This window comes from Sciurus carolinensis, chromosome 1 (genome assembly GCF_902686445.1).
Source record: "Sciurus carolinensis chromosome 1, mSciCar1.2, whole genome shotgun sequence".
In the NCBI taxonomy this organism is placed as follows: Eukaryota; Metazoa; Chordata; class Mammalia; order Rodentia; family Sciuridae; genus Sciurus; species Sciurus carolinensis.
The window spans coordinates 86795781-86820386 of NC_062213.1; the positions used below are offsets into that span (position 1 = coordinate 86795781).

At 38.3% G+C, this 24606-nt stretch overlaps 1 protein-coding gene across 8 annotated transcripts in view; it reads right to left on the reverse strand.

Moving 5' to 3' along the window:
* The window catches only part of Spidr (scaffold protein involved in DNA repair), a 434237-nt gene that overhangs the window by 367718 nt on the left and 41913 nt on the right, over positions 1-24606 (reverse strand). The window contains exon 5 of one of the 8 annotated variants that reach the window (XM_047546929.1): positions 14863-15017. The exons of 4 other annotated variants lie outside the window; for them this stretch is intronic. In XM_047546929.1, coding sequence (XP_047402885.1) covers positions 14863-15017 — 155 coding nt within the window. Of the gene's footprint in view, positions 1-5125; positions 5145-14862; positions 15027-24606 lie in introns of those variants that run through there. 3 more of the 8 variants (XM_047546605.1, XM_047546535.1, XM_047546844.1) reach the window with 3 other exon arrangements.

Consider the following 24606-nt stretch of genomic DNA (forward strand, 5'->3'; position numbering starts at 1 on the left):
AGACTGAAAGCAAAAGAATAGAAAAAGATACTCCATACAAATAGTAATTATAAAGAGAAGAGGGGTTCATACTAATACCAGAAAAAAAAGCCTTGAGACCGAGGACAGGCACCATCACTGGTCAGTCCCAGGCGCGGAGCAAGCTGGTGGGTGAGTTAGGCCACCTGCATGGCGGAGGTAGCCGGAGGCTTCTTTATAGGCTGGTGTAGGCATTTTGAATTATTCCTGAGGGTGTGGCCATCATCATCATGGCTCCCTTTCTGAGACACGTACAAAAGAGGCTAGAGGACCTCTGACAAGACCCAGGACCCAAGAAGAGTAGGTATTAAGAGACTCAGGACCAACTCAGAGGTACCGGGTGAGTCTCTCCCACTGGTCGGGCTCCCCAGATGGGGAAGTAGTCCCGAAACGCAGGGAATTTCCTGGAGTAGAGTGGCCCAGTGAGACTCCCCAGCTAGAGCCGAGAACCCAGTCAACCTGGAGCATTGCACAGGAGGGCCGCACAGGAAGAGGCTTTGAGACAGAGTGAGGGTCCAAGGTCCCGCGGTAGCTCCAGTACCCAGGGAGCATAGCAGAGGAGGGCCGCTCAGCGAGGGAGTCACTCGCAGGGCCAGGCTCCCCAGCCCAAGCGGTAGGTCAGGAGCCCTGGAAACATCCCAGAGGAGGGCTTCCCAGTCCAGGTGGTAGTTCTGGATGAAAGGGAACTTCTCAGAGGAGAGCTGCCCAGCAAAACTTCCCCATTGGGTGAGTCTTCCCCGCTGGATGAGGCTTTCCCACCAGAGCAGTAGAACCAGAGACACAGACCAAGATCAGACGTGCCCCAGTCTGCAGTCTAGACCCCCTTTGGCTGACCATCAGTCAACCAGTGGACGCGCCTCATCCACTAACAGGGAATATACCCCACCTGAAGGCCACCCCCAGAGGGGCAGCTTCCTAGTGGAGCACTGCATTATCAAGTTCCTCCAAGACTTCAGGCTACTGAAGGCTAAGAGGTGAGTTATTGGGAATCTACAAGACAATATTAGTCATTAGAGCAAATCTGCAATATCCCAGAGTTCCACTATTAGAGGGGTAGATACCTGAGCAATATGAGAAAACAAGGGAAGAAAATGTCCCAAACAAACCTAGATGTTATAGCAATAAAATCCAATGAGGGCATGGCAGAAGAAATGTCAGAAAGGGAGTTCAGAAGGTACATAATTAAAACGATCAGGGAAGCAAACGAGGAGATGAAAAAGCAAATGCAGTCATTAAATGATGAGATGAAGAGCAAATGCAGGCATTGAGTGATCGCACCAATCGACAGTTAAAAAAGCAAATGCAGGAAGCAAAAGATCATTTCAATAAAGAGTTAGAGATACTGAAATAAAACTAGAAAAGTCCAGGACCAGATGGGTTCTCAGCCAAGTTCTACAAAACATTTAAAGAAGAGTTCATTCCAATACTTCTCAAAGTATTCCACGATATAGAAGAGGAGGGAACCCTCCCAAACTCATTCTACGAAGTCAACATTACCCTGATACTTAAACCAGACAGAGACACATCGAGGAAAGAAAATTTCAGACCAATATGCTTAATGAACATTGATGAAAAAATTCTCAAGAAAATCTTAGCAAATCACATATAAAAATATATTAAAAAGATAGTGCACCACGATCAAGTGGGTTTTATCCCAGGGATGCAAGGTTGGTTCAACATCCAGAAATCAACAAATGTAATTCACCATATCAACAGACTTAAAGTCAAGAATCACATGATTATTGCGATAGATGCAGAAAAAGCATTTGATAAAATACAGCATCCCTTCATGCTCAAAACACTAAAAAAAAATAGGGATAGTGGGAACATTCCTTAACATTGTAAAGGCCATCTATGCTAAGCCCATAGCCAATATCATTCTACATTGTGAAAAACTGAAAGCATTCCCTTTAAAAACTGGAATAAGACAGGGATGCTCTCTTTCACCAATTCTATTCAACATTGTCCTTGAAACTCTAGCCAGAGCAATTAGACAGACCAAGAAAATTAAAGGGATACAAATAGGAAAAGAAGAAATCAAACTATCCCTATTTGCTGATGACATAATTATATATTTAGAGGAACCTGAAAATTCCACCAGAAAACTTTTAGAACTCATAAGTGAATTCAGTAAAGTAGCAGGATATAAAATCAATGCTCATAAATCTAATGCATTTTTATACATAAGTGATGAATCTTCAGAAAGAGAAGTTAGGAAAACTACCCCATTCAAAATAGCCTCAAAAAAAATAAAATACTTGGGAATCAATCTAACCAAAGAGGTGAAAGATCTCTACAATGAGAACTACAGAACACTAAAGAAAGAAATTCAAGAAAACCTTAGAAGAGGGAAAGATCTCCCATGTTCTTGGATAGGCAGAATTAATATTGTCAAAATGGCCATACTACCAAAAGTGCTATATAGATTCAATGCAATTCCAATTAAAATCCCAATGACGTACCTTACAGAAATAAAGCAAAAAACCATGAAATTCATCTGGAAGAATAAGAAACCCAGAATAGCTAAAGCAATTCTTAGCAGGAAGAGTGAAGCAGGGGAAATCTCAATACCAGAACTTCAACTATTCTACAAAGCAATAGTAACAAAAACAGCATGGTATTGGTACCAAAATAGACAGGTAGATCAATGGACAGAATAAAGGACACGTACACAAACTCAAATAAATACAATTTTCTCATAGTAGACAAAGGTGCCAAAAATATGCAATGGAGAAAAGATAGCCTCTTCAACAAATGCTGCTGGGAAAACTGGAAATCCATATGCAACAGAATGAAACTAAACCCCTATCTCTCACTCTGCACAAAAATCAACTCACAATGGATCAAGGACCTTGAAATCAGACCAAAGACCCTGCATCTTACAGAAGAAAAAGTGGGTCCAAATCTTCAACATGTCGGTTTAGGATCAGACTTCCTTAACAGGACTCCCATAGCACAAGAAATAAAAGCAAGAATCAATAACTGGGAGAGATTCAAACTAAAAAGCTTTCTCTCAGCAAAGGAAACTATCAGCAATGTAAAGAGAGAACCTTACAGAGAGGGAGAATATCTTTGCCACTCATACTTCAGATAGAGCACTAATTTCCAGAATATATAAAGAACTCAAAAAACTCTACACCAAGAATACAAATAACCCAATCAACAAATGGGCTAAGGAAATGAACAGACACTTCACAGAAGATCTATAAGCAATCAACAGATACATGAAAAAATGTTCAACATCTCTAGTAATAAGAGAAATGCGAATCAAAACTACACTAAGATTCCATCTCACCCCAATTAGAATGGTGATTATCAAGAATACAAGCAACAATAGGTGTTGGAGAGGATGTGGGGAAAAAGGTACACTTATACATTGCTGGTGGGGTTGCAAATTAGTGCAGCCACTCTGGAAAGCAGTGTGGAGATTCCTTAGAAAACTTGGAATGGAATCACCATTTGACCCAGCTATCCCACTTCTTGGCCTATACCCAAAGGACTTAAAATCAGTATACTACAGAGATACAGCCACAACAATGTTCATAGCTGCTCAATTCGCAATAGCCAGATTGTGGAACCAACCTAGAGGCCCTTCAATTGATGAATGGATAAAGAAACTGTGATGTGTGTGTGTGTGTGTGTGTGTGTGTGTGTGTGTATATATATATATATATATATATATATATAATGGAATATTACTAAGCCATAAAGAATAATAAAATTATGGCATTTGTGGGCAAATGGATGAAACTGGACAATATCATGCTAAGTGAGATAAGCCAATCTCAAAAAGCCAAAGGACGAATGATCTTGCTGATAAGTGGATGATGACACATAATGGAGGGTGGGAGGGGGGCAAGAACGGAGGAAGGAGGGATTGTACAGAGGGAAAAGAGAGGTGGGAGGGGTGGGGGGAAGAAAAAAAATAACAATGAATCGAAAACTATTGCCTTAGGTAAACGTGTGATTACACAAATGGTATGCCTCTACTTCATGTACAGAGAAACAAGATGTATCCCATTTGTTTACAATAAAAAATAAATTATAAAAAAAAAGAAAAAAGAGATTTGAATCATAAAAGGTATAAGAGATAAGGAAGTACATATATAGTAATAAGAAGATATAAAAATTACAAACATTTATGCATCTAATGAGACCTTAAAATATATGAAGTCAAAACTGACAGAATTAAAGGGAGAAATACAGTTCATAATAGTAGTTGATGGAATCGATACTCTACTCAGTAACAGAATAACTAGAGAGAAGTAAGGAAATAGAGGACTTAACATAATAAACTGACTAGATCTAACACATATATACAACTTTGTACCCAACAACAGTATACACATTCTTCTCAAGGGTATGTAGGACAAGTTCCAGTTAGACTAGTTATTAAGCCACAAATAAAGTCAAAATGTGGCATAAACATATAACAGAATAACATTTAGTCTTAGAAAGGAAGGACATTCTGACAACACAGATTAGCCATGAGGACGTTATACTAAGTGAAATAAGACAGTCACACAAAAAGACAAATAACAAGATTCCACTCATATAAGGTAATTAAAGGAGTCACACAATGACAGAAAGTAGAATGGTGGTTGCCAGGAATTGGGGGCAAGGGGAAAATCAGGAGTTATTGGTTAATGGATATAGAGTTTCCATTTTATAAGATGAAAAGAGTTCTGGAGATGGAAGATGATGGTTCCATAGCATTACACAAATATTTAATACCATACACTTTGAAATAGTCAGATATAAGGTTTATGTTAGGAGTACTGTGCAATTAAAAATACTAGGAAACAATTCTAAATACTTAGATTTAGAAATACTTAAAATTTTTGTCAGATGACTTTCTAAAGGATTACAAAACCCTTTAAAAATTTTTTGTTTATTCCTACTTTGTTAAAACTTTTCCACAATTCCTTCTTCTATGAGTTATTAAATAATTTTTCTACCCCTACTGGTAAGAATACAAAGAAAACATCTATTTCATAATAGTGAATCCAAACCTCAAATTTAAAAACCACCTTTGCTCTCTGTTTCAAACTGTAGCATGAACTACTACTTCTAGGTCTTTTATCTGGGCCAGCCAGCTTCTGCTCACCTTCTTACCAAAAAGCTTGAACCTCATTCAGGTTATCTGATATGTATTATGTCTTTTAGCTTGTATTTTCATAGGGATCACTATATAAAGTGCACGGGAATTACATAACAAAGTTCACCTAAATCCAATTTCCTTCAGACTTCCTCAAAAATGTAGGTCATTAAGACAACTCTGTGCTATGTCTCTGCTGCCCTCTACAGGAACGAGTCTTAGATGACAATGTAAAATAAATTGTGAAAATCCAGGCAGCAATACCGTCAACTGAACAACATGGAAAGTCACACCAGTAATCAACTACATTTCTTAAGTGTCCTAAAAGACTACACTACAGAGAAGTTACTGCCACGAACTTTAGTTCTTTCCATGCTTTCCTTTGAGTAATTCAGCATGTTATATTCCAAGGAATACAACATACATTGTTAAAAGAATTTTGATACCAATCACATTTACTAGCTGTGCCTCCATTCCCTCTAAAAAGAGCTCAAAAGTAACATCCACCTGTTAGTAATGTTATTATTGCCATTAGTATTTCACTTCACTATGGCAAAATGGTTTAGAACCACAGTTCAGAAGCTAGAAAGCCGGAATTAGAATCCTGTATTACTTACTACTTTAAAACAAAATGAAAATTATTTAATTACCCTCCGTCAGAATTCTCATCTGGAAAGTAGGGAAGATAAAAATGGCTCCGACCTCACAGAGTTATTGTAAAGTTTAAATAAGCTAATGCACGTTAGGTACAAGAGACAAATAAGTACATATGCAGTAATAAGAAGATATGAAAATTACATGCACTTAGTGCCCAAAAAAGAAAGTACTCACATTAGCTGCTGTTTTTATGAGTTCAGTCAACTTTACATAAGCACTAAACAGAATTCTGCTCCAGACGACTGATATAATCATGCTCACAGGTAAGACTTTCCTTAAATCAATAACAATTCTGACTCCACTCCATTCAGACAAGGGATTCAAGACAAGCCGGAATACTAATCAATGCTTTCCACTGATGAAGTACAGCGGAAGGGTATATCTTCAACTACCACATCGTTCCATTTCTACAAATATACACAAAGGGCAGAAAGTAATAGCCTTGATGCATTACATAAACAAGCTTGTTTCTAACAGTTAAAAAATTCCGGAGAGCAAAGATGGCAGATTAGAGGGAGGCTGCGTTCCTTGTCGCTCTGTAACTCCAGTTTCAAGCAGAGGATATCTGTTTCTCGATGAGGCAGTTTTTCCTGCTTATCGATCCCCTGCTGTTTACCCCATTTGTCTGCTGTGATCACCTTCAGTCTGCCAGCATATCGACGCCTTTTTTGAGTGCAGATTACTCACTGTCAGGCATCTATCATTCGCCATTTGCCTGCCTCTCACATGTCCACCGCCTGCCTTACATCTATCCATCACCCAACGCACGAGGTCACCTCCAGATAGTCTGACAACAGTCAACAAACTGATTGCCGACCACCAGTGGAGCACCAGCTGCCTGCTGTTGCCTGGAAGTTCACTGTTACAGTACCTGCAGATTTGATTACACGTGGCTGCAGCCATTTTGAGACAACAGCCAGGCCCCATAGGACCCCTGGCAGGACTGACTAAGCCCGGTCTCCAGGATACCTCAGCCCAACCAATCACTCCTTGCCTCTTGGGCCCTCACATCGACTGACTGCTCCCTGCCGCCAGGAACCACAGACCAACTGACCCCAGACCGACTGATTGCACCCGGCCTCCGAGATCCCACAACCACAACAAACACACCCGACCTCCAGGACCCCTTCCAGACCAATGCATCCCGTCTCCAGGACCTCCAGCTAACCATGTCCACCACTGAGCTGCAGCTCCCCATTTGCCAACACATTTCGAAGCCAGAGCGGCCATCTTGGATAATCCTGGAAGTCACAGCTCCAATCTTTGGGTGGGGCAAATCCCATCCTACGACACATGCTGGAGGCTTGAAGCTCATTGTCAGGTACCTCTCATGCATCAGGCTACTGAACACTGGGAGGTTTCATTACTATATGACTGTTATACTGTAGATTTTCTTTTTTCTCCTTTTTAAAAATTTTAACTTTTATTTCTTTACTTTTCTTCGTCTCTTTTCCTTTTGTTTACCTGTTCCCTCAGAGTCTCTTTCTCCCTTTTTTGCATGCTAACATCCGATTTCTTGTGATTACATTCTCACCCTTTCTATTTTCTAGAACTTCTGTATATTCATTTCTTATCCCATTAACAGTTACATTCTACATCCCTCTGCATCCTCTTTGTCCTCCATTAGAAACTGCAGACCTTATTGCAAACCTGTTTGTTTTACTGAAGATAATATTTGAACTCATTTTGTTTACTATGACAAATTTTGCTATTGTCCCCATAGGGGCTATTTGGTCTAGGATTCCACAGTGTCTGATTTGGGCACTGCTAATACTGATCTCCCCTTAAAGAAAGGGTTTTGGAAACCTATAGGGCCACTATAAGCCTATAGGGGGAAATCTGCAATACCCCAGATCTGCACTGCTAGAGCAAAAGATACATGAACAACATGAAAAACAAGGGAAGAAAATGATCCAAATTTAGATTCTATATTAATAGAATTCAATGACAGTATGTTAGAAGAAATGTCAGAAAAGGACTTCAGATTATACATGATTAAGATGATTCACGAAGCAAAGGATGAGATAAGAGAGCAAATGCAGGCAATGAATGATAATACCAATAAGCTGAAAAAGCACCTGCAGGAAGCAAAAGATCATTTCAACAAAGAGATAGAGATTCTCAGAAAAAACCAAACGGAAATCCTTGAAATGAAAGAGACAATAAACCAAATAAAAAACTCAATGGAAAGCATCACCAAAAGACTAGACCACTTGGAAGACAGAACATCAGACAATGAAGACAAAATATTTAATCTTGAAAATAAAGTTGCCCAAACAGAGAAGATGGTAAGAAATCATGAACAGAATCTCCAAGAACTATGGGACATCATGAAAAGACCAAATGTAAGAATTATTGGGATTGAGGAAGGCACAGAGATACAAACCAAAGGAATGAACAACCTATTCAATGAAATAATAGCAGAAAATTTCCCAAACCTGAAGAATGAAATGGAAAATCAAATACAAGAGGCTTACAGAACACCAAATGCACAGAATCACAACAGATGCACACCAAGGCACATTATAATGAAAATGCCTAACATTCAAAATAAAGAGAGGATTTTGAAGGCCATGAGAGAAAAGCATCAGATTACATATAGGGGGAGACCAATACGGTTAACAGCCGATTTTTCAACCCAGACTCTAAAAGCTAGAAGGGCCTGCCCAAAATATTTCAACCTCTGAAAGAACATGGTTGCCAACCAAGAATCCTTTACCCAGCAAAACTAACCTTCAGATTTGAAGATGAAATAAAATCCTTCCATGATAAACAAAAGCTACAAGAATTTACAAATAGAAAGTCTGCACTACAGAATGTTCCCAACAAAATATTCCATGAGGAGGAAATGAAAAATAACAATGGAGGTCAGCAAAGGGAGGAACTGCCTTAGAGAAAAACCACTCAAAGGAGAAACCAAGCCAACTTAAAAACCAAAAATAAGCCAAATGACTGGGAATAAAAATCATATCTCAATAATAACCCTGAACGTTAATGGCCTAAACTCATCAATCAAAAGACATAGACTGGCAGAATGGATTAAAAAGAAAGACCCAACAATATGCTGCTTGCAAGAGACGCATCTCATAGAAAGAGATACCAATAGACTAAAGGTGAAAGGATGGGAAAAAACCTACCAGGAACATGGACTCAGGAAAAAAGCTGGGGTTTCCATCCTTATATCAGATAAAGTGGGCTTCAAGTCAAAGTTAGTCAGAAGGGATAAAGAAGGACATTTCATACTGCTTAAGGGAACCATAAATCAGGAAGACATAACGATAGTAAATATTTATGCCCCAAACAATGGTGCATCCCTGTACATCAAACAAATCCTTCTCAATTTCAGGAATCACATAGACCACAACACAATAATTCTGGGTGACTTTAATGCACCACTGTCACCACTAGATAGATCTTCCAAACAAAATCCAACACAGAAACCATAGAACTCAATAACACAATCAATAACCTAGACTTAATAGACATATATAGAATATTCCATCCATCAACGAGCGGATTCACTTTCTTCTCAGCAGCACATGGAACCTTCTCAAAAACAGATCATATTTTATGCCACAAAGCAGCCCTTAGGAAATGCAAAAAAATAGAGATACTGCCTTGTGTTCTATCAGATCATAATGGACTGAGAGTAGAAATTAATGACAAAATAAGAAAGAGAAATTATTCCAACACCTGGAGTCTAAATAATATGCTATTGAATGAAACATGGTTAACAAAAAACATCAGGGAGGAGATTAAAAAATTCTTAGAGGTCAATGAGAACGATGATACAACATATCAAAATCTCTGGGACACTATGAAAGTGGTACTAAGAGGAAAATTCATTGCATGGAGCGCATTCCAGAAAAGAATGAAAAGTCAACAACTAAATCACCTAACATTACAGCTCAAAGCCCTAGAAAAAGAAGAACAGAATAACAGCAAAAGTAGTAGAAGACAGGAAATAATTAAAATCAGAGCTGAAATCAATGAAATTGAAACAAAAGAAACTACTCAAAAAATTGACAAAACAAAAAGTTGGTTCTTTCAGAAAGTAAACAAAATAGACAAACCCTTAGCCACACTAACAAAGAGAAGGAGAGAGAAAACTCAAATTACTAAAATACATGATGCAAAAGGAAATACCATGACAGACACCACTGAGATACAGAACATAATGAGAAGCTACTTTGAAAATCTGTATTCCAACAAAATAGAAACTACCGAAGACATGGACAAATTTCTAGAGGTATATGCTCCTCCCAAACTGAACCAGGAGGACATACACAATTTAAACAGATCAATATCAAGCAATGAAATAGAAGAAGCCATTAAAAATCTACCATCCAAGAAAAGCCCAGGACCAAACGAATTCTCAGCCTAGTTCTACAAAACCTTCAAAGAAGAACTCATTCCAATACTTCTCAAAGTATTCCAGGAAATAGAAAAGGAGGGTACCCTACCAAACTCATTCTATGAAGCTAATATCACCCTCATACCCAAACCAGGAAAAGACACATCAAGGAAGGAAAATTTTAGAGCAATATCCTTGATGAATATAGATGCAAAGATCCTTCACAAAATATTGGCAAACCATATCCAAAAACATATTAAGAAAATTGTACACCATGATCAACTGGGGTTCATTCCTGGAATGCAAGGATGGTTCAACATTCGTAAATCAATAAATGTAATCCATCATGTCAATAGACTTAAGGATAAGAATCATATGGTTATTTCAACTGACGCAGAAAAAGCGTTCGACAAAATACAACACCCTTTCATGCTCAAAACACTAGAAAAAATAGGAATAGTAGGAACATATCTGAACATGGTAAAGGCTATTTATGCTAAGCCCATGGCCAACATCATTCTTAATGGAGAAAAACTGAAACCATTCCCTTTAAAAACGGGAACAAGACAGGGATGTCCTCTTTCACCACTTCTATTCAACATTGTCCTCGAAACTCTAGCCAAGGCAATTAGGCAGACTAAAGAAATTAAAGGGATATGAATAGGAAAAGAGGAAGTTAAGTTGTCACTATTTGCAGATGACATGATTCTATATTTAGAGGATCCAAAAACCTCCAGAAAACTTATAGACCTCCTCAATGAATTCAGCAAAATAGCAGGCTATAAAATCAACACGCATAAATCTAAAGCATTTTTATATGCAAGCGACAAAACAGCTGAAAGGGAAATGAGGAAAACAACTCCATTTGCAATAGCCTCAAAAAAAAATAAAATAAAATACTTGGGAATCAATCTACCCAAAGAGGTAAAAGATCTCTACAATGAAAACTACAAAACACTGAAGAAAGAAATTAAGGAAGACCTTAGAAGAGGGAAAGATCTCCCATGTTCTTGGATAGGCAGAATTAATATTGTCAAAATGGCCATACTACCAAAAGTGCTATATAGATTCAATGCAATTCCAATTAAAATCCCAATGACGTACCTTACAGAAATAGAGCAAGCAGTCATGAAATTCATCTGGAAGAATAAGAAACCCAGAACATCTAAAGCAATCCTTAACAGGAAGAATGAAACAGGGGGTATTGCAATACCAGATCTTCAACTATACTCCAAAGCAATAGTAACAAAAACAGCATGGTACTGACACCAAAATAGACAGGTAGATCAATGGTACAGAATAGAGGACATGGACACAAATCCAAATAAATACAATTTTCTCATAGTAGACAAAGGTGCCAAAAATAAGCAATGGAGAAAAGATAGCCTCTTCAACAAATGCTGCTGGGAAAACTGGAAATCCATATGCAACAGAATGAAACTAAACCCCTATTCTCTCACCCTGAACAAAAATCAACTCACAATGGATCAAGGACCTTGAAATCAGACCAGAGACCCTGCATCTTATAGAAGAAAAAGTAGATCCAAATCTTCAACTTGTTGGCTTAGGATCAGACTTCCTTAACAGGACTCCCATAGCACAAGAAATAAAAGCAAGAATCAACAACTGGGATAGATTCAAACTAAAAAACTTTCTCTCAGGAAAGGAAACTATCAGCAATGTAAAGAGAGAACCTTACAGAGAGGGAGAATATCTTTGCCACTCATACTTCAGATAGAGCACTAATTTCCAGAATATATAAAGAACTCAAAAAACTCTACACCAAGAATACAAATAACCCAATCAACAAATGGGCTAAGGATATGAACAGACACTTCATAGAAGAAGATCTACAAGCAATCAACAAACATATGAAAAAATGTTCACCATCTTTAGTAATAAGAGAAATGCAAATCAAAACTACACTAAGATTCCATCTCACCCTAATTAGAATGGCAATTATCAAGAATACAAGCAACAATAGGTGTTGGTGAGGATGTGGGGAAAAAGGAACACTCATACATTGCTGGTGGGGTTGCAAATTAGTGCGGCCACTCTGGAAAGCAGTGTGGAGATTCCTTAGAAAACTTGGAATGGACCTACCATTTGACCCAGCTATCCCACTCCTTGGTCTATACCCAAAGGACTTAAAATTAGCATACTACAGAGATACAGCCACATCAATATTCATAGCTGCTCAATTCACAATAGCCAGACAGTGGAACCAACCTAGATGCCCTTTGATTGATGAATGGATAAAGAAACTGTGGTATATATACAGAATGGAATATTACTCAGCTATAAAGAACAATAAAATTATGGCATTTGCAGGCAAAAGGATGAAATTGGAGAATATCATGTTAAGTGAGATAAGCCAATCTCAAAAATCTAAAAGGCAAATGATCTCACTGATAAGCGGATGATGACACATAATGGGGGTGGGAGGGGGGCAAGAATGGAGGAAGGAGGGACTGTATAGAGGGGAAAGAGAGGTGGGAAGGGTGGGGGGAAAGGAAAATAAATAACGTAATGAATCAAACATCATTACTCTATGTAAATGTATGAATATGTAAATGGTATGTTGTTACTCCATGTACAAACAGGAACAACATGTATCCCATTTGTTTACAATAACAATAAATTTAAAAAAAAAAATTCAGACCACAAAGTGGACACCTGTTAAAAAAAAAAAAAAATTCCTAATTATGGTATAATGTTTCATCTTCCAGAGCATTAACTTTTTTGAGATGGGGGTCTACGTTGCCTTGAACTAGCAATCATCTTGCCTCAATCTCCCAAGTAGCTGGAATTTATAGGTGTGTATCCCTAGAATGGTTCAACTTACAATTTTATTTTAATTTGGGGATAATATGAAAGTGATATGCATTTAGTAAAAACTGTGCTTTGAATTTTGGTGCTTTCCCAGGCTAGTGATATGTGGTATATTCTCACAATGCTGGGCAGTAGAAGTGAACTATAGTTCCCAGTCAGTTGTACAATCACAATGGTGAATATCTGATACTTAACAGTGTACTGTGCTGCTAGGCTATGATGTCTGATCTAGTAGGTATATTAAATTCACTTCTAACTTATATTTCCAACTTACTGTGGATTTATCAGGATTTTACTGATCATCTTCATCAGTTGAGGAGTATCGATACATTAAACAATGTAGCTGACTCTGTAAATGTTCTACTCATATCCCTTTTTCCATGTCTTCAGTGATACCGGCCCTATTTCTAACCTCTAGCATCTTAATTTCTTTACCTCAAGACAGGAACCTAACTTTACTAAATGCTTTATTACTTCATCACTATAGAACCTGCTTATAAAATACTGGATGAAAGTGAAAATTAAAAAAAGTTAACTTGCAATATAAAGATATCCACATGAAGCCCATCTCAACAGAAATTAGGTGATATAAAAAGCTAAGAATATGAGGTAACAAGTAGTCAATCATTGAAGCAATAACTGTAACAAATGAATATTGAGAAAAAAATTAAGAAGCATGTTCTTAATATAATGTGACAATAATGAGGCAAAACACACTATCTACCAAAAAGACTTTACTTCCACCCTGAAGAAGTTCTTGGAGGTAAAGGTTTGCTAAGTCTAGTGTACATATTGAAAGATCAATAGAAAATTTAGATCATGGCATGCTTCTTGGTCTGATTACAGATAATTAATTCCAGTACAGACAAGAATGCATGGCTACAAAGATAACATCAAGGAAACACCACCAAAGGGACAAAACAAAGCATCGATAATGGCCCTAAAGACAATGAGCAATGTTTTCAAAACTTTAAAGAAAAACCTAAAATTCTGTGTAAGTTTTCAATCACATACTAATGTATGATAAAAACATCTTCAGCTATGAACTCTCAAAAATATTATCTTTTGTAAATCACCTCTCAAAGCCACTGGAAGATGTGTTCAACCAAAGCAAGGATGAAAACCAAGAAAGATAGAAATATAAAATACAGGATAAAATGGAGCTCTACACAGGAGAGAAGCAAATAAATTTCTTAAACAGTGGTGAAAGGAGACACCAGGGTGACAATGTCCACAAAACAGAGAGGACAATGAGTTCAAATTAGAGCACATAGGAGGTTGTGGATGGGGGTTCTTCAAGAAAATGAATTGATAGAATGTCTGTTATTTCTGAAGTGCTTAACAACAATGGTGACAAATAAGGACTTTATTAATGATAATTAAAAGTAGATAAAATAAATAAATAAATAATTGCCAAGTCCAAGGAAAACAAAAAGTTGTGAAAGAAAAATAATTAATATTCACCTTTTTAATATTGTTTAACAATATTACTGATTCACAATTATGTAAATGCTGAATAGAGCAGTATCTAACCAAACTTTGATATATATTTATACTAGGAAAAGGAAAGGACAGAAAATTTTCAGTGTACTTTAGTTGGGAGTAAGTTGGGGGTGACAAGAGAGCTCAGTTCTTTTTTTTTTTTTTTTTTTTGCAGTGCTGGGGATCAAACCCAGGGCCTTGAGCTTGCAAGACAAGCACTCTACCAACTGAGCTATCTCCCCAGCCCGAGAGCTCAGTTCTTTATCCATGTTTAGAAGAGTAGTACAAGCATATTATTTGGAGATAAAGTGGCTAAGACAAAAAAAATCCAGTAGGGTCAAAAGTGGTTGTCCCTGAGAAGACATTCTAATTAGCAAATGTTGTAAACAGAATAAAAGTTTTTGAAATACTTTCCTCTTACCTTAGGAAGCTCAGATAATCTCTCATCATTTGTCACAGAATGACTACTTGCACAAGAGGCACAATCTGAGATTTCTACAGCACTTTTGCCATCTTCCCATTCATTATATTCACTAGCATCTTCCCTGTCACTGTCGATCTCCCAGTCAATGAACTGTAATTTATCTAAAAGATACAATTAAAAAAATTCTATTTTACATTCTCAGTATTTAATATATCCATGTTACTGGGTGATTTTTAAAAAATATATTGACAGTAAAAAGTACACTTCTATTCTCATCTCTAGTTATTGTGCCTCATACTCTCAAGTGGCTGGGATTACAGACGTGTACCACCATGCACAGCTTTTTATTGTTTTTCAATACTTGTAATTTCTTTAGCATGTTCAAGAAAAATATGATATATATGTTTTTCAGCTTTCTCATATATCTTAATTGTTCTCACTTAACATAATTAAGAGTTTTTATCTTTCTAGTAAGAAGTGAATAACCTCATTCTTTTCTACAATTTAGTATTCCATTGTATAACTGAACATAATTTATTTAAATCATCTATTAGAAATGAATTTTCAGGGCTGGGTTTGTAGCTCAGTGGTAGAGTGCTTGCCTAGCATGTGTGAAGCACTGGGTTTGATTCTCAACACCACATATAAATAAAGTAAAGGTCCATTGACAACTAAAATAATATTTAAAAAAAAGAAATGACTTTTCAAATGTCTTCAGCCAATAATTTTCTCTTGCAGATTTGTTAAGTCTTTAGGTCAAAGTAACTCCATTTTGAAAAACAGCAACTGCCTACCCAGGCATAACCTTCCCAGTAGGCCCACCCCAAAAGAGTCCCAATAACCAAAACCACAGCAAAGATGTCAAGTAACGGTCACAGGGTCAAACTGGTTGTTTTTTAATTACTCCATTGTACATGACTATATAGTTTAGAAGTTTTCCCTGCAGGTTGCTGCTCCTTGCAGAGGGGCAGCCTGGCAGATTCTGTCAATAAACCTTTGCTTGAACTCAGAGCTGTCTCTCTCATGGATATTTGTGCCAGTTACCCTAACATTCTGGTGCCGAAACCCGGGAGGGGATCCACGATCAGGGATCCACGATCACTGCCTAATGGTTCTCCCCTGTGAGTCGTGCCTGTCTCTGCCTCCCCCCGCCACCCCCCAAAAATCCCAATGCTGGGTCAGGGTCTCCCTCAGCTCTGGCCACAGATCTGTCAGGGATAGGTGATGACTCTCACTGATGGTCTGCTCCTACGTGGGAAATCAGAGAGGTTGTGAGGACGCCCCTTCCTCTCCTGTTTCCCTTCTCAGGTCTCCTGAGAACTCTTAGCCATGGGCTCAGCCCAAACTATAATTCTCTGTGGCCCTCATGACTGTCCTCTCAAAAACCTTTGGCCTCTCCATTTGACTACAGATCTCAGACCTCGCAAGCTCATTTTCAACTGCAACAGTCTGGCCCCAATATGAATTAGATAATGACTTCTCTTGGTTGGAGAATGGGAATCTAACTTCAATCATTATACAGGATTTATATAACTTCTGTCACTGCAGCAGCAAGCAGGTAGAGATTTCTTATGTTCAAGCCTTCTCTTCATTCTCTCCGCTTTGTGTCAACCCTGCTCCCCAGCACAGGACCTCCTTTCTCGATCTACCTTAATCCTTTTACCTCCCAATCCTAATGATTTTCCCTCTTTTGACCCACAGATCACTCTTCACTTTCTCAACCTCCACCCTATGCTTCTTCGTCCGCTCGCCCAGTCACACCTTCATCTCCTCACTCAGACACACCTTCACTAAATAGGGACCCATTGTCCCTGCCTAGTCCCATCCTTCACCCCACTTCCCCTTCTCTTGACCTCAACGCCACATTCCCCACTCCTGCCTCTCCTCCTTCTTTCTCTCCTCCTCATACCTGCTCTCATGGGCACTACCCGGTTGCTGCAGCAGCGACCCCTCTTACCATTGCGGGAGGTAGCTGGAGCCAAAGGCATTGTGTGTGTTCTCGTTCCCTTCTCGCTCAATGACCTCTCCCAGATTGAGAAAGGTTTAGGTTCCTACTCTACTGATCCTGATTCCCATACTAAAGAATTCCAATACCTTACCCAGTCCTACAATCTGATATGGTATGATATCTATATCATTCTCTCTTCTACCTTCCTGGAGAGGGACGGAGGATTTGGGCCGCCGCCCAAGCACATGTAGATGAGACACATAGAACCAATCCCGCTCATTCTGTAGGAGCTACCACAGTTCCCTCAGAGGAGCCTAACTGGGATTACCAAACCAATGGCTACACACTAGGAGATCAGATGGTTATTTGCCTCCTGGCTGGTCTTTACAAGACCGCTCAGAAGGTGGTTAATATTGATAAACTCAGGGAAATTACCCAAGAACCTAATGAGAATCCAGCCCAATTTCCCTCCCATCTTACAGAGGCTCTTCAATGCTATACCAAAGTTGACCCACAATCCCCAGACAGCACTATCATCCTAATGACCCATTTTATCTCCCAACTGCCCCAGATATTTGAAAAAAAGAGGTTAGAGGAAGGCCCCCGAATGCCCCAATCAACCATCCTTAATGCTGCCTTTAAGGTTTGTAATTATAGAGAAGAACAACAAAAAATAGATAAAGAGAAAAGAGATAAAGCCAAATTTCAACTTTTGGCACAAGCCTTACATGGCAAATCCAAGGGTACAGCTTCCAACAAAGGGCACTACAAGGCACCGCCCGGATGTTGTTTCAAGTGCAAACAGGAAGAACACTGGGCCTGTACATTCCCTAATCCAAAACCACCACCCAGCCCATGCAATAAATGCAAAAGGGACAGACACTGGGGAGTCGATTGTCCCTCCACCCAATGAGGTGAGGGGTCAAACCTTCCCTCTTCCTCCTCCCTAACTAACCTATTAGGACTTGCTTTTGAAGATTAAAGGTGCCCAGGACTCTCTGCCCTGAAGACCATTACCCACCAGGAGCCCAGGATAACTGCCACTGTTGAAGGTAGGCCAATTTCTTTCCTCAATGATATGGGAGCAACTTATTCAGCTTTGTCAGAATTCTGGGTACCAACTCAGCCTTCCAAAACCTCTATAGTCAGGGTAGAGGGAATAATTTCCAACCCATACATAACAAACCCACTCAGCATTGAGGGAACTCCTTTCACCCATTCCTTTTTAATTATACTTCATTGCCCTACTCCATTAAAGGGAAGAGACCTCCTCTCAAAGTTTCAAGCCTCCTTCACCCTTCATTTCCCTTCTATAAGTCCAAATATGGAACCTCTGATCAAGAAATTCTCAAAAAATTAAAAATCATTTATTGCAAAATGGCAAATGGAGTAAGGTCCCAGCCCAAAGTCATGTAAAAAGCCTTATTTCAAGCCCCTACCCTCAACTTACGTATGGAGAAAAAATTTAACCTGCTTATCACTGAGAGAGAAAAAAATCTGCTTATCACTGAGAGAGAAAAAAATAACCTCAACCAGTCCAACAGTCAACGGCATGTCTCAGTAAAGAATATGATATATCAGCCCCATTCCTCAAAAGTAGTGGGCAATAATGTTTCATAATTTTCTATATCCAAACCTGACCGGAATACCAAATAGCCTAACTGAAGCCTGCATTAGAATGTAAACTGCAGCAGCTCAGTGAGGGACCAACCTAAGACTGAAGAAAAGGGGAAAAAAAAAAAAAAAAAAAGTGCCCATTTTAAAGTTCTCCTGGGCTGCAACACAGAAAAATGGTTTTAAGATGGTCTCTCTCTCCTTCTCTCCCTCCCCCCACTCCCCTTTCCCCCTTTCCTCCCTCTTTCTGCATTTCTTTCTCGCTCTCATGTTACTTTATTTTTCTTCAACAAGGAAGAGGTAAATGCTGTCCAACACACTTGTCTGATACCTTAATTCTTATAGTTAATAAGTAAATTAGATTTGACATATATAGGATTAATCTTCACAAATGTGTTTGTTAAAAAACACCTGATTAATTTACAAAGTTAAAATGCTGTTAAATATAACAAAGTACTCTTAACTTCATAAATTCCATGGGGTAATATACTTGGATATTGTTTGTGTTTTCATAAATTGGTGACATGAGGGTCTAAATGTGTGCTAACAAAGTCTGTAAGTAAAGGGCATTTTTCAACAAGTGTGTGTGTAACTAAGTTGGTTATATATATGTGAGGCAATCAGTTAAAGCTATTTAAGGTTTTTCCCTAAGGTCAAATACTAATGTACTGATAAAAAACAAGGCTTAATCCATATGTTAAACTAACAAGGATTTCTTAAAAACATTAATTTACTCTTAACATTGTGTCTATCAAGTTTTATTCTTTAGAGCAACTAGTCTTAAAAATTAGGGTTTATACAATTATGGTTAACAACTGTTAGGATATTATGCTACATTACAGAGGCTAAATTTTCCTTTAAAAGTTAAACTTGGTCAATATAAAAACATCAGTATTGCATATTAAATGTGTTCATATCTTCCAGATACACAAGTCTTTAATGCAGAAAATTTAAAAGAACATTTTATTAAGCTACTGTTCTCCAAACTAAACTTGTCTATAATGGTAATTTTAAACTTATAAGAATAGTGAATTTTATTAAGGATTTACTTATATCATTATCATTAATGTTCTATAACTGGACCTGAACCTTGTGTTACCTTCTACACTGGGATGAAATATAAATGTATTTCTAAAAGATAATGAGAGCCTGAACTGTTAAAAGATTTACATCATGAAACAGGAAAATACTTTGCCACTTTGCCACAAAAGAGGGAAGTTAAAGCTCTCTCAGCCTTTCTCTGATTCATGTTTTAGATACATTTATTGTGTTAATGTTCATATAGACTCAGGAAACAATATATGTAAACTTTGTAAAATGACATTTAAGAAAGAAGCAAAGATCAGCTTCAGAATTAGAATACTTTACGTAAGATTTGTTAAGAACCTCACCTTACCTGAGATAAGGCTCTGCCTCCCACCTCACTGCATGCTAGAATGACTCCATAGCAGGCCAGACTCCAGCTCATTTAAAGTAGTATTCAAAAGATTTATTTTTGTTGTGATCTCAAATAGGGGATCACTTATATATCAAATATATATAAGTTAATATATAACTTAGTCAAAATTCAAGATAACTATTATACAAGCTGGAATATATTTTTACAATTGCTAATTTCATTTTGTAAAACTGTTACCTGTTAAAGTTTTGCAGAAGTACTACTTCAGTAACACACAACCTAGGTTAACTTGAGATAATAAGCCAAAACCTACAGGACATATAGTATATAATGGTAACTTCCAATACTAACACAGATCCGAGTTAAATAAAAGTGCAAATGACTGTAAGGTTATAGATATTAAAGTTAAAGCCCAGTACTCTTACTTTAAGATTGGTGAGTGAGACTGCCTTTCTGGATGTTTAAGATCAAGTATAAGATCAAGATTAACACAAAAGGGCCAAGAAAATCAGTATTTGGCTCTTGCCCTCTGACTCAACCTGAACACAGGATATGGGAGAGTTTCTCTAAGGAGCTTAGCAACTCTGGGCCCCGATCAGGGAGATTAATGAGACCACCGGAGAACAGAAAGCTAATCAGTGCACCTGCTACAAAGAGGAGGGTCATTGGAAAAGGAAGATATTCCTGATGCTTCCAAGGGAAGTCACCTCATCAAGGAGACCCTACCTAGCAGATGGCACTAAAAGAGCTAAGAAGCTGCTCTTAAGTTCCCCAAGACTGACCCCTGTGGGAACTCAGCTGGCTCTTAACAGCAGATAGGAACAAGGTCAATTTGACCGCTTGATCTTGAATACCTAGCAAAAACAGTTATAAACCAAACACAGCCATAACTGGGTTTAAAAGGAAAAACAATAATTCCTTTATTGGAACTTAAGACCTACACTTGTGTCAGTCCCACAGCCCTGATGTTCCCAAATTCTGAGGTTTCTTCCTTTGGGAGACTCATATTTATCCCTGCCTACCAAAATTACTCCTCAAACTGACACTTTACCCCACAATCAAAGCCTACCCATTCCAATGACAGCACACACCAGATGCAGTAGCCCCCCACCCCTCACCCAATTATTCCCTTACTCACAGGGCTAAAAACATCCACCAGGATTAACACAGGAGCAGCAGGGTTAGGAACCTCTATTCACTATAAAAACAGCACAGGTTATTGCAGATATCCAATGGGTCACTGATTTGGTAATGACTTTATAAACTCAGTTGGACTCCCTGACATCTGTCTTTCTACAACCAATCAGGTAAGAATGCTGTTTTTATGTAAACCAATCAGAGGAGTGATGAGAGAAAAGGTTAAAGAGCTCTAGGACCACCTGGAATATGGAAAATAAGTCTGACTCAGAAGCCTTCTCAAACAGTAATTTGTAATACAATAAGTTTAAAAATGCTACCCATCTTAATATTTCCTTTCATAAGGAACTTTATCTCACAGCATGTGTATAAAGTACCTATGTTTTATTGTCTAGACAACAATATATAATGTGTTAAAATTACAATCTCAGGTTCTGGCCATGGCCAATACAAAAACACCTACTCTTAATGATGAAGAAGTTTGGGACAGTTTAGCTAAAGGAATTTCTTCTCTGAACCCTTTTAAATACTTTTCTACACATACAGCTGGGTTACTAGTTACAACTATACTATTAATTTTATTTCTGTTCTTATTTTGCATAATTTGTCAAGCAGGATGGAAACGATTAAAGCAATAGTAAACTATGATTCCAAGGCTAATCATGCTTGCTATGCTCTGAAGGAGAGTACTCCCTAAATCTGAGTGAGGCCCATGACTAAGGACAATAGGGTCCCAACTGTATTACCTGCTGAAAATTATTCCCTTAGTATTAGCAAATCAATTAATTGTCACCTTTCTTATAACTGCCTGATTTCACTGTACTTATAATAACCTTTGCCATGCCTATTCTTAATTCTGTATAGGAACAATTTCTTAATAAGCTAACTTGGCCCCAGCTGCCTCCTGGAACACGCGATGCCATTCTCCTGCTCACCTCCTGACCCACTGAGACCACAAAGGGGAACTCCACCTACGATGACCTCAAGACTCCTCCCCACACACCCCTCCCCACAGGGATCTCCATGCTCTACTCCAGAACTCTGAAAGGAGGGTCCCCCTCACTTCACCCCTTCTCAGCTTGAAGCAGACAGATCTGCTCAGCGCCCTGATTCCCCCCTTCCCTTTCAGAGTCTGGAATGAAGGGTTATGGAAAATAATATTCCTAAAAGACAGATCCCCAAGAAAAATGGACGGACAATGTGGCTTGGGAGAAGGGAGGACAAATTGGTCAAACATTAAACCTCTCTGAGTGCACCCTTTCCTAACAACAATGGACCCTAAACTTAGACCTTCCCCTATCAAAATTAGCCCTAAATGGAGGCACAGTTTCCACTGAAACTGGGAAACAATGGACCCCAGAATAAGAACAATGAGTTTCAACCTTTTTACACCCTCCTAAGTTAAAGTTTTAACCTGTACAATAAGTATCTGATGGTCAAAACTGCACATACCCTCCTTTGCCCCGTGACATATTCCCTAGAGTCTCTTCAAATCCAAGTCACCTCCTCAGCCAATGTAGTTCTCCAAAATAGGGGAGCCACTGATTTACTAACAGCAGAGAAGGGAGGCACTTGTGTCTTTTTAGGAAAGGAATGCTGCTACTTCACCAACAAATCTGGAATAGTGCAAAGAAAAATAACTGAACTTCAGGAGAACATCGAGAAACACCACCAGGAACAGCAACAGTCACCTCCCTGGAACCTTTTGCAACAGACTGTCCCATGGCTGCTCCTGTTGATGGGCCCTCTTCTTACATACTCTTTAATAGGATCTTGTCTGGTATCAAGTAAAGGAACTCACTAATGAGACTATAAACCAGCTCTTTATGAACCAATACAGCCCCCTCCCCAAAGTTCAGGCCTAAACCCCTATTTGTCCCCCATTCAGCTCCAAGAAGCCAGAACTAACAATGCCCCTTATCATTATAAGACAAAAAGTCGGGAATGTTAGGTCTTTAGGCCAAAGTAACTCCATTTTGAAAAACAGCACCTACCTACCCAGGCATAACCTTCCCAGTAGGCCTACCCCAAAAGAGTTCTAATAACCAAAACTACAGCAAAGAAGTCAAGTAACAGTCACAGGGCCAAACCAGTTGTTTCTGAATTACTCCACTGTACATGACTATATAGTTTAGAAGTTTTTCCTGCAAGCTGCTGCTCCTTGCAGAGGGGCAGCCTGGCAGATTCTGTCAATAAACCTTTGCTTGAACTCAGAGCTGTGTCTCTCATGGATATTTGCGCCAGCTACCCTAACAATTTCCTTTATCAATTTGGAAAAAAACTAAATTCAGCATTCAGTTACCTTATAAGCATTAACTACATGCTACTTTTGCAAAATTTTAAGTCAGGAAGCTAAATTATATTCATATATTAAACAACCAAATGCGCTGACTCTAATTTGCTATGCTTAAATACATGAAAGCAGGGGCCGGGGTTGTAGCTCAGTAGTAGAGCACCTGCCTGGCATGTATGAGGCACTGGGTTCGATTCTCAGCACTACATAAAAATAAATGAATAAAATAAAGGTCTATCAACTTCTAAAAAAAAAATTTAAAGAAAAAAAAAGCAAGATGAATTAGTTTTTCAGGTATAAATGTAACATAAACCTTTCCTACAATATGAAGTATGACTACTCCTTAACAGTTACTTCAGCAACTTAGAAGTAATAAAATATCATGCTCCTATTTCGCAGGTTTGACAGTAATGATCACATTTCCAGTAAAATGAAATAATATTAAAAAGAAAAAAATGTGCTATCTTTAATACCTGAATGGAATTTAAAATTTAAAAAAGAAAAAATTTAAGCTAAAGTTAAAATATAGAATAAACAAAACAAAGTCTTTAATATGATAGTTATTCTAGAAGACACACTGAAAGTCCATTATAAGCATTACAAAATACTAGAGATGGGGCTGGCGGTGTATGTAACTCAGTGGTAAAATGCCTGCCTACCTGCAGGGGGCCCTAAATTTGATCCCTAATACTGCAGGAAGTCAGGAAGGCAGGAAGACAACAAAACAGACACTGGAGGTCAAACCACCACTGAGAAAAGCACATGCGTAATGGCATTTATTTCCTCATGACATTTAGTCACAGAAGCCACAGACAGACACAGACAGACAGACACACGCACACACATACACACACACAGGAAAAACCCTCCAAGTTGCTGAACCAGAATAACAGGAAGTTATAGAGTCAAAGGAGGAGCATAATGCTTTCAGAGCTGCTGTTGACATGGCACACTTGCATAGCACTGATTCACTCGCTTACTCATTCAACAAAGTGCCTACTAAGGGCCCATCAAGCCAATCTAGACATGCACATTGCAAAATAAATAAATACAACAACGATTTCTATTTTGAAGTAACCCACAGATCTCTGCAGAGATGCATGCCATAAAATGCTATACCATAAACAATATGGTTATTTCACTGGGTCACAATTTTATGAAGCAAAACAGCTACTACTAGATTAAAATGTACATTTTACAGATGAGTTGTGTCTGTAGTAAATTAAGAAATTTTGCCAAAGTCACGTAAAATTCAAATAGAGAAGGAAAATTTCTTAAGAGAAAAATATTCTGACAATTTTAACTTAGGGTTCTTCCTTCTTAACCCCAATTCTGGACTGTACAGTCAAT